The sequence below is a fragment of the Bufo gargarizans genome, chromosome 9 (genome assembly GCF_014858855.1).
Source record: "Bufo gargarizans isolate SCDJY-AF-19 chromosome 9, ASM1485885v1, whole genome shotgun sequence".
Lineage (NCBI taxonomy): Eukaryota > Metazoa > Chordata > Amphibia > Anura > Bufonidae > Bufo > Bufo gargarizans.
In genome coordinates, this window is record NC_058088.1 from 177,968,514 (window position 1) to 177,979,360 (window position 10,847).

The following is a 10,847-nucleotide window of genomic DNA, read 5'->3' on the forward strand; positions in this document are numbered from 1 at the left end:
TGTTCCGTTTATTTGCCGCCCATTCATTTCAATAGGGCCACAAAAAAACGGAAATTACGCTGTGTGCATTCTGTATCCATATGTCCACAAGTCTGTACTGCAAAAAAAAAAATATATATAACATGTCCTATTCTTGTCTGTTTTGCATACAAGGACAGGCATTGTTTAGGATGTAAACTGCGCGTCACGCGGATGTCATCCGTTTCTTTCTTTTGCGGATCTGTGTTTTGCAGACCACAAAATACATAGTTGTGTGCATGAGCCTTTAGTGTCTTGATTTTGCCGTTATTAGGCCTCCTTCACCAGTCAGTGAATCACGCACGTGGGCTACCCGTGGTCTCCACGTATAGCACATGTACTCATTAGTCTAGGAGCAACGGGGGCGTTGTCGTTACACCTAGAGGTTCAGCTTTTTCTACAACTGCCGCTCCCTCTGCACTTTGATAGGGCCAGGCATGATTATCTTTTCACTGTCTGGCCCTGTCAAAGTGCAGCAGTTGCAGACAGAGCAGATCCTCTAGGTGTAATGGCAACGCCTCCCGTTGCTCCTAGAGGCTCATTTGTATATATTAAAACATCATTTTTCGCAGAAATGCAGGCACATTTGAACATGGGACCAACACAGATGCCTTCAGCTGCCAAGTGCACATGTAACAGGTCAGCCGGTGTCATAGGTACAAAACTGCTGACAGATGCCATTTAATCAGTCGTTTTCCACGGTCCGTGGTGACACCACAGAAGCACACCCTATTTTGTTCATGATTACGGATCCCTCACGGGCATTACAGCCTATGAGTCCATGAAAGCCATGGACAAAACATGGATGCCATGTGTGTTTTGGCCATGGACCATTGGTAGAAGATGCTCTGGAAACGAATTTTCAGCTGAGCAGTGTCCGTGGAACACTGCTGACACATAGATCCTTCACAAAACACTGTCCACCTCGTCACGGATGTCATCATGCACACAGACGTGTGAATGAGGCCTTAGTTCCGCCACCCAACCTTTCTGCGCATGACCAGAAAAGCAAGCAGTGTTCCTACACTGGCAAATTCTACAGTTCATCATTTCCATTCTTAAAAATGTTGAAAAAGTCAAATATTTCATGATGTGTCCTTAGGTCATCAAGCGACCATGTCGCCTGTATCTGGGCAGTAGTCGTTAGCAGGTTATAATGCCCATCATCCTATAGGGCCCTACATGTAATAATATGATGCAGTGGCGCCACATCGGTCACTGGCCGATACTGTTTGATTGTCCGTTTTGAGCTCCTGGGTCACCAGCTTCGTTGGTCGCTGCCGAGTCCACTGTCCGGCTTTGTAAGTACTTGCGCACATCCTTGATCATGGGTCGCAGCACCTGAATGAGGGCGCTCAGTGCGGCCTGGGTCCCCTCCATGGCTTGGGCTTGCCTCTCCTGAGCGCTGGCCTGGACTTCCTGCGATCTGCGAATCATCTGCAGGAGGTCGTTCTGCTGCTCCAGGTGCTGGGCGATCTCCTTCACGTGTAAGTTCGTCACTCTCTGTTCTTGTAAGAGCCGGGCGGAGTTCAGGGCGATCCGATTCTTCAGTTCTTGAGGTTTTCCCGTGACTTCAGCAGAAGGAGAGATGATTTCTACAGGGGTCTCAGAGGTAACGGCGCCGGGGGCTTCGGTGGTACAGTACTCCACTACGTTTTCCTCCAAGGTGTGATAGGTTGTTTCTGTAGGAACTACAAGAAAGGGACACGTTTTTGGTTAAACACATCAATGGTGGAACTCTTCATCTTGGACTCAAATCCTGTTACATCAGTAAAACTTTAAACCAAGGCTACATTCACACGACCGTAGTGTTTTCTGGATCCGCAAAACATGCATACCAGCCCGTGTGTGTTCCGCAATTTGTGGACCGTACATGGCCGCCGCTTTCATAGAAAATGGCTATTCTTGTTCACAATTGCAGACAAGAATAAGACATGCTCTATATTTTTTGCAGGGCCGTGCAATGGAACTACGGATGAGGACAGCACACGGTGTGCTGTCCTTATCTTTTGCGGCCCCTTTGAAATGAATAGGTCCGCACCAATTCCGCAAAACTTGGGAAACGGATGCGGCCCCATTCATACGGTCGTGTGAATGAGCCCTAAGCAGAATTTACTGATCACATAGTACCAGGCTCCACAACCATTACTAAATTTAAAGGACCTAAAGGGGTTGCCCCGGATTTTATCCTCAGGAAAGGTCATCAATATTGGATCTTCTGTGGTCCAACTGCCAGCACCCCCGTCGATCAGCTCTTTCTAGGACAGTGACGTCACATTCATCGGTCACATGGCCTAGACGAGGCTCAGTCCCATTCAAGTGAACGGGCCTCAGATGCATTACCAAGCACAGCCACTATACAACGGACGGCGCTGTGCTTGGTAAGTAGCGAGGAGGACACTGCGTTCACCGACCTCTTCAAAACAGCTGATCGGCAGAGTTGCTGGGAATCAGACCCCATCGATCAGATATGGATGACATATCCTGAGGATATAAATATTACTAGACAACCCCTTTAATTAGATTGTCAGGAGCTCTGGCACCAGAACTACACAGGGCGATCTGGTGCTACTACACCAGATGGTCTACCGAGACAATACTGCTCTGATGTGAGGTCTACATTGCTTTCACCTCATCTACACGGTTGCACTCCCTCAGCCATGCTCTCTCTCAGGTATCGCGCCCGATTCATGCAGTCCATCATCTATTCGGGCAGCCATATGCATTCAAAAACAGTCGGATGAACTTTTGGTTAAAAGTTCCCTTTCCAACTCCTGCTCGGCTGAACGTGTATGTGCATTTAAAGGGGTAATCCCGCCTTGCGATATGCCCCCAATGTCTGATAAGTGCTGGTCCCACCTCCAATTTATACTTGGAACGGAGCCCGCAAAGTGCCGGAGGGAGCACCGAGCACGTACGCCCACCCTCCTTTCATTTCTACAGGAACGCCAAAAATAGCTAAGCGGTGTGCTCGGCTATTTTCAGAAATCCTATTAAAATATATTGGAAGTGTATTGCTCAGCTATTTTCGGTACTCCCACAGAAATGAATGATGGGCGGTGTCACGGCGGGGAGTGGGGGAAACCCCCCACAGTGCGGTATAAAAGGGATAACGGGTAGCTGCTAGGCCAGGATGCCGGGAGCAGGTCACCTCCTAATGAGTCCCTAATTCTGACCCCGATTCCTAACCGTATGAGCCAACCCAGATGGTAGGAGGGCTCATACTCCAGAACCTCAGGGCCCTACTAACCCTCAGGAAATCCCTGGACTAGGAGCAGGGTAAGACGACCTGTTCCTCCACAACACGGACGAACAGGAGTCTCCACCAGCCAAGCTGCAAGGAGGGGAAACACATACAGCTAAAGGAGATGGCAGGTAAGTGAAACCAGTAACACACTTACCTGCCACAGACACACTGACTGGAACCCGTGCACAAGTGCTAGTGTCCACACCAACATTAAAGGACAGAGCACACACCACAAACCACACAGGAACCCAGGACATCCATAGCTGCAATAACTTGAGACAGGGGAATGTCTAGTAAACATGACACCAAACACAACCAGACATGTAACACCAAACAAGACATTCAAACACCCTGCACAAAACCCACTCCATACAAATAGGGACAGGAAGGGAAGGAGACACCGGGATGACATAGAACATCTATGACCACAAGGGTGACCCTCATTGGAAAGATGGTAAAGCCAGGAGCATAACTCCAACACACACCATGGCTGGAGACAAGCAAAGCTACAGGCTTCCAGGAGAGACTAAATAGCCCAAGCAGCCACAAACACATAAACCCAGTGTTCACAAAACACAAGAAAGGGAGTTAACCCTTCCAACACCAGACAGAGGAAGGAAGCCACTTAAAGGGGAAGTGCACACACAAGCAAACTAAGCCACACGTTACCACCGGCAACAGCATGCGTGGCAACCATGTCACGGCAATCACACAGAAGGCTGAGACACTGCCACCGCATGCTCTCACAACAACACGTTGCCGCGGGCAACCACAAGTGTGGCAACAGTGTCACATGGCAAACCAAAGGCGGCCGCTCATTCGTGGTGCTCCCTCTAGCAATTTGCGGGCTCTCACCTCTGGGACCCGCACCTATCAGACATTGCCCCCATATCTTAGCGATATGCCCCCAATGTCAAAGATGGGTATACCCCTTTAATAGGGAGAAAGCAGTGTCAGACACCTCTGGAGGTGGCTTAACTTCCCAGGAGAACAAAAGGATTGGGAGAAAATATGTATTGGGGCACCCTGTAGACATTAAACCAGCTGTTCTTGTACTTACCGTAAAATCTCGTTCAATTCATTGGGGGACACAGCACCATGGGTATACGCCCAGCTACCACTGGAAGGCGACCTTAGATATGAAAAAGGTTGTCTCCGTCCAGGTGGGCTGTATCCTCTCCACAGACACTAGCAGACAAAAGCAGAGAACCAACATGTCCTGGACCGGGGAAGGAAGAAGAACAGCAGCCCAGTGACAGAAAGAGAAATGAAAACAAAGGGTGGGATCTGTGTCCCCCAAAGAATTGAACGAGAAAGGGATTTTACGGTAAGTACAAAAATCCAATTTTCTCGTTAATGTCATTGGGGGACACTGCACCATGGGACTTCCCAAAGCAGTCCCCGAGTGTGGAAAGGAGATCTCATGCAAAAAGTTGGGTGCACAGCTGCAGGAGAACCATGTGACCTAACAGGACCAGGAGAGCCCATACCATGAAATGGTAGAAAAGTAATGAAGTGAGGCTCCAGGACCAGGAAGAGTCCAAAGAAGAAAATGATGGGAGACTGCCAGCATCCCAAGGACAAGTGCCTGGGAAAAAAGGCCATATGCAAGAAAGGAACAAAGAGAAGCACCCAGCTCCACCCAAGGTTGGAAAAATAAGAAGCTAGAGGATAGGGAGCAGGGCTAGATGTCCTGCGCAAGAACTGAGAGTTGAACAAGTGCGCACTAGAGAGCCAGAGGAAGGATCTGGAAGAACCAGGGCTCCCCCTGAAGAAACAGGAGAGCAGCACAACCGGAAGGCGTCTGTTGGTCATGGCCTAGCGCTCTGCATATAGTAGGAGGCTCCAGGAGGAGGATGTATAAGAGGACAAACCCAACAAGAAAAATTAAACCATGAGGGAACCTGGCAGGAGAAAAAATGCCTGGGAAAAAGGACAGGAGCAGTCCTGAACCAAGGAAAAAACTTCCTGAAGACAAGCTAAAGGAAGACCCTGTGGACCACCCCTCGGCAAAAGAAAGGCGATTCCATAAGGCCTGGAAGCAAAGGAACCCAACCAGTAAGAGGACCCGGCAAGGAAAAAACTCTAAGGCCTCGTTCACACTTCAGTGATTTCCATCAGTGATTTGTGAGCCAAAACCAGAAGTGGAGCCTCCACAGACATGAGGTAGAAGGGAAAGATCTGCTCCTGTTCTGTGTTTAGAGCCGCTCCTGGTTTTGGCTCACAAATCACTGATGGAAATCACTGACTAAACACTGAAGTGTGAACGAGGCCTAAATTGTCTCAGACCAAAAACATAGCCTGTCCATGGCAAACACCATGTAAAGGTCAGGGTAGAGAGGAAATGAGGAAGCACTGGAGGCTGAACGATTGAGAGAAAGAATAGCAAAGACTCACCATGGGAAGGGAAGCAAGCCTTCTTCCACTGCAAGGCAGGTGGGAAAAGAGAAACACCCTATTAGAAGGTGGAAGCCCCATCCTGCCAGAGAAAGCAGCCAACCTATGGAGGAGAAGGGGGTCCTTGGTAATGGCCAGAAGAAGGGAACGTAAAGACAAGGTTCCCACACAAAGAAGGCATGAATCGAGCCTCAGAAAAACTGGAACAAAATGGCACTGTGAAATGTAAGAGCAGAGAAATCCTTGGCCACATGAAGTCTCAGGAAAAAAGGAACCAGTCGCAGGCCCTGGTAATACAAGTGGAGACACACTCGTCTGAGAGATATTGGAGTAGAAGAGAGAGGACTTCAAACAGCCTAAGGAGGAACAGTTCTCAACTAGAGGGAAAGCTCCATCCCAGAAGTGGCAAATATGAATGTAAATTGCAAACCGGAGCAACAAACTCCCAGGTACCAGGACCTGAACCTGGGGAGACGGGAAGAGAGGTTAGAATCTCAAGAGGGAAACAAGCCTATGGGGACCCAGGAGTGAAAAGAACCAAACCGGGCCCCAAGAAGCAGCTGTCATACAGAGCATGTGCGGTCAGAGATGCCATGAGTAGCTTCCCCAGAGGGAACCGGCCAGCTAGATGGTCTAACAAAGAATGGGGTCAGGTACTCCAAGCAGGATTACCTAGTGAGAGGCTCAAGTAGGGTCCACAGAACTGGACCACATGACGACAATAATAGCCAAATTATCAAAAGAAAAATGAAATGTAGCAACCATAGGGAAAAAAACATCAGCCATGGTTAACCAACCATCCCATGGGGCAAGTACAGCACCCTGGATTTTGTAAAAGAATCGGCAGACATCCATATGTCAGAAAAGGAGGCGGAATTCGCCAGGGGAAGCCGGGAGAGACTACACTGACATGTAGAAACCAGAGCATACTGACACTCCCAAGGAAGGGGGAAGAAACTGACAGGTGCAGACAACGGCCAGGTCCAAGCGAACGGCCCTTCTGTGATGTAGCACCACTAGTCAGAGAACATAAGGGAGTACCAAGAACGTCCGGACCACGGAAAAACTACGGGAGCATGTCCGATACCAGAGCGAGCAGCGGAAAATTCCACCCACCAAGTGGCGCTCACTAGTCCTGTCACAGCCATATCAGAGAGGACGTCCAGCGATGGCCCAAGAACTGCAGTAGCGGCTGGTGCTCACAATGATGCGTATCCCTGCAGGATAGAACATCCAGTGGTGATCCAGGTACTCTGCCAGGACTGGGCCATGTAACTGTGTGAAAACAAAGCAGAAAGGCAGTAACAACAACGCGAGTACTCCATCCATGAAATGGGGTAACGCGGCTGTGCGGAGTACAGTAGTACTTTATAGGGTTGACAAAGAACAAACCTAGCATGATAGCCAACAACCTGCCCATGGTTGGTTCAGGAGGTACTGCCAGGGCCTGGTTCAGGAGGTACTGCATCGGGTGTCAGATCTGAACAGCCATATACTGGATCTAACAATTGCAACTCTACTCCACCCAAGAAGAGGGGGGACATATGGTTACCAGGTATATACTACAACCCGGATGGTTAGTCGGATACAGTGCCTTGAAATAGCACAAGTACACCGCCGAGGACGACGGTAATGGGTGCCAAAGGCATACTAGAACCAGAAAAGAGGGATTAATACAGCGTCTGGGGATGGTACCATCACTTCGCATGAACAGGGGCCACGTGATTGCCTAGCACCACAGATTGTACCATAGAGCACAGCACATTAAGATACTACAAATACTCCACCTGAGAATGGGAGTAATCTGGCTGCATGGTGCACACTATAATGAGAGTGGAGACATGGCTATAGCATCTGGAAATGGTATAGGTACTACTCCTTTATCAAGCGGAGTATGACTGCATGATGCACATTAGAACCAGACAGGTGTAATGGCTACAGCCTCTGGAGATGGTACAGGTACTCCACCCAATAATGGAGTAATATGGTGCATGGGGTGCATTAGAACCAGAGAGGTGAAATGGCTATAGCATGTGAAGATGGTACAGGTACTCCGCTTAATAAGGGAGTAATATGGTTGCATGGTGCACACTAGCAGCCGGATGGTGTATTGGCTACAGCGTCTGGAGAAGTAATACGGTGGCCTGGAACACTCTCCGACTAGGAGGGTGTGTTGAAAATAGCCCCTGGTAATAATTATATTACTCCAGCTTACATTGGAACCAGGAAAGTCTGCCAGATACAGCCTTTGGCAGTGGTACGAGTACCCCCCTGTGAAGGGGAAGGTGTACATACCTGGGACACCACATAGGTGTGCCGGTGTGCTAAACACGGTTGGCGGTAAAGTACTACCTACTGGCAAGGCGGCAAGGTGACTTACCTGTATGGATAATTACCTGTGCAACCAGGGGAGTGCCATCTGAAAATCCGGTAAAGGGCATACCAACCCTGGAGAGAAGAGGTTCCTCAGTGGACATTTGTCTTTGACCACCCAGAGAGATTCTGTATGGTGGAAGACCGCCTGATGCTCTGTTCCAAGTCAGAATCGGTGCAAAGGTGTCCCCAGAGGTGTTTCCCTCAGTGTTAGTCCCGTCCTGGGAGTAAGCCAGGATGCAGGGGGTGAGCAGGACCTATAAGGGGAGACCCTAGGCCGCTATTGGACTCTGCCCCCTGAGGGCAGGGATTTCTGTCCTGGAAGTGACCCGAGGACACAAGAGAAGGGGCAGGACCTAGTTGAGACAATCCTAGGTCGATTACTGGACCTGGTGTCTGAGCTTGAGCATACTCTGCAGCCGAGGAGTCCCTGGGGGGGGGGGGCAGAGGCGGCCACAATTGGGCAGGCAAGCTGGTCCAATAACTCCACCATGGATTGGCAGGGTAGGGCTAGATTCCCTATGGCCTGGGACAGGGAAGGGGCCTATTCAGGAGCGACCTACGCAGAAAGGGGGGGGCAGGGAGCCCTGGGGGAGCCTGAAGACCAGGCACTGCGCACAAACAAGGTCAGGCTGACTGCATGGCGACTTCTACAGCAACAGGCACACGAAAAGTACGTGGCGACCCCGAGGGTGGGCTAGGAATGGAAGACTTCTCAGCATTGCCAGCCTGGAAGCCTGAAATAAAAAAAATAAAAGTCAGCCAGAGGCTGTCCTACCGGACCCCAGGTGCTATATCCCTGAAGAGGTGCTGCAGCAGCCGCAGAAGAGCGTGAGCGTACCCTGCAGGAGATGATCCTCGATGCTGGCAAGATAAAGGCCATAAAGCAGGAGTTAAGTGAAAACTGCGCCCACAGGGCTAAAGACAGCGCTTGAATGAAAGGGGGGGGGGAGACGCCTCCCAAAAGCTGAGAGGAGACAGGAAAAAAGCCCAGGAAGCCAGAAGGGGGCCGGGAGAGGATGCGGCCTAGTCGAGGTAAGAGCCGGGGCCTCGATTAATGACGCGGCCTGAAAAAGTATGCCGTTGGCGGGAAACCGGGGGCCCTCCGGTAAGAAAAAAACTGGCGTGGGGGCTCCTGAGGAGGAGCGGCTCTCAGGGAGGGGAAAAACAGGGCAAAAGGTGCACCTGGGACGCAAGGACAGGCCAGAGAAGATGCGGCCTAGTCCCGGCAGAAGCCGGGGCTAAAGTAGAAAGGAAGGTCGGGGAGGGGCGTGGGTGGCCAGAAGGAGAAGGGTACTGAAGGGAGGGAAAAAAGAAGGGCCCTCTCACAAGTGTGGAGAAATGTATCCCCCCCTGGAAAAAACAGGGGGGGAGGGGGGAAAAAGGGAACCTTCCCAAACCCCCTGAATAAAGTGAACCCACCCCCTGGCCAAAGGAGGGGAACTAACCTGAGACCCCATGGGACAGGGACGCAGGGGGTAATACTTACCGTCCGGATTCTTCAGGCGCCGCAGGGTCCACCCCTTCGGCAAACTCGCACTTCCGTGGGATTGCCGGCATGCCAATGCAGTAATGGAGGACTGGGTGACCGGCGGGGTACTCAAAGTACGCGCCCGCAGGGGGTGCAACTAAAGTGATTATCCACGATGGAGCCCCATCCTGCAGCAGGCCGAGACCCACAGACGAAAAGAAGAAGGAATAAAATAAAATAAAAAAGCGGCAAGACCTGCAAAAAAACAGCAGGTCGTGTCTGCCTCCTACGGACACTAGACTAAAACTGATTAGCCTAAAGTCTGTGGAGAGGGTACAGCCCACCTTTTTATTATCTAGTGTCGCCTCCTAGTGGTAGCTGGGCGTATACCCATGGTGCTGTGTCCCCCAATGACATTAACGAGAAACTACAACCCTCAGCATGCTCTGCCACCCTATGCCTTGTCGTCTTGCCGACGCATCCCAAATCTTAACAATGTAATCTTCGCCTAACATGAAGTCACCGCGAGGACGGTTGGCACCCTTCAGTTTCTTAGGCCCCTTGGCACCCACGGTGGTCCTGGTAAAGGACGTGGCCCTGACTCACTTTGCGACAGAGTTACGGTGCCAGGCGAGCTGATGGAGACTTGGGCGGGTATTTCGGCCGGGCATTCTTGGGCGGGTATGCTGAGGATGGCGCTTTCGCCCAGCAAGTTGCATATCCGTTGCTGCAGCGGGGTGAGCAGGACAGGCGGGGTGCTGACGTCTCCTTCGGCCTCCGCCGTAGCCCGCGCCTGCGACATCTTCCTTCGCACCTCGGTCTTCAGGTCCGACCACTTCTTCTTCACCTCCGCCAGTTCCCGGTGGCACGTGCTGATGGCGTTCACTCGCTTTAAAATGTCGTACCAGGCGTTGCTTTTGGTCAGCAGTGGCACCCCGGCGTTGTAATGGTTAATCAAGATGTGCTTCTGCTTCTCCATCTCCTCCATGATGATTTCCACCTCCTGCTCTGAGAAATTCGTCTTTCTTTTCTTGGCTGGCGTAGCCATGGCCCCCACTAAAAAGATGTGTGAATAGGCCGCAATACGTAAAGTGCGTAAGCAGGGGCGGCAAGCAAGCTACGCAGCGTAACGGCTTCGAGAATCTGCCTCTTTATCGCGTCTGTACGCACTATTGCGCAGACGACACGCCCATTCCCGTGAACTGGGCGATCATTGGTTGCTGTAGCTACCACTCTAAGTAACGCCTCTCTTTTCGGGCTTCTGCTTAATGATTGGCTAATGGTCGCGTCAATCAGTAGCTCTGCCTTTCTATTGGTCAACTCATTTACAAAAAAACGTGA

The 10,847-nt window shown here is 50.9% G+C and overlaps 1 protein-coding gene across 1 annotated transcript; it reads right to left on the reverse strand.

The window, feature by feature from the left end:
- Positions 1–622: 622 nt before the first annotated feature.
- NAIF1 (nuclear apoptosis inducing factor 1) lies at positions 623–10,631 on the reverse strand. The gene is made up of 2 exons (XM_044268493.1): positions 10,113–10,631; positions 623–1,709 (listed from the first exon to the last, which is right to left on the reverse strand). The coding sequence occupies exons 1-2, from the start codon at positions 10,552–10,554 to the stop codon at positions 1,234–1,236; spliced, it is 918 nt and encodes a 305-aa protein (XP_044124428.1). The 5' UTR covers positions 10,555–10,631; the 3' UTR covers positions 623–1,233.
- Between the last annotated feature and the right edge of the window lie 216 nt (positions 10,632–10,847).

Bases quoted from the DNA above. Each gene is read 5' to 3' on its own strand.
- NAIF1 (XM_044268493.1), bottom strand. From the start codon at position 10,554: ATGGCTACGCCAGCCAAGAAAAGAAAGACGAATTTCTCAGAGCAGGAG. The intron at 1,710-10,112 runs GTGAGTCAGGGC...CCTTTCTTGTAG, and splicing joins CACCGTAACTCTGTCGCAAA to TTCCTACAGAAACAACCTAT.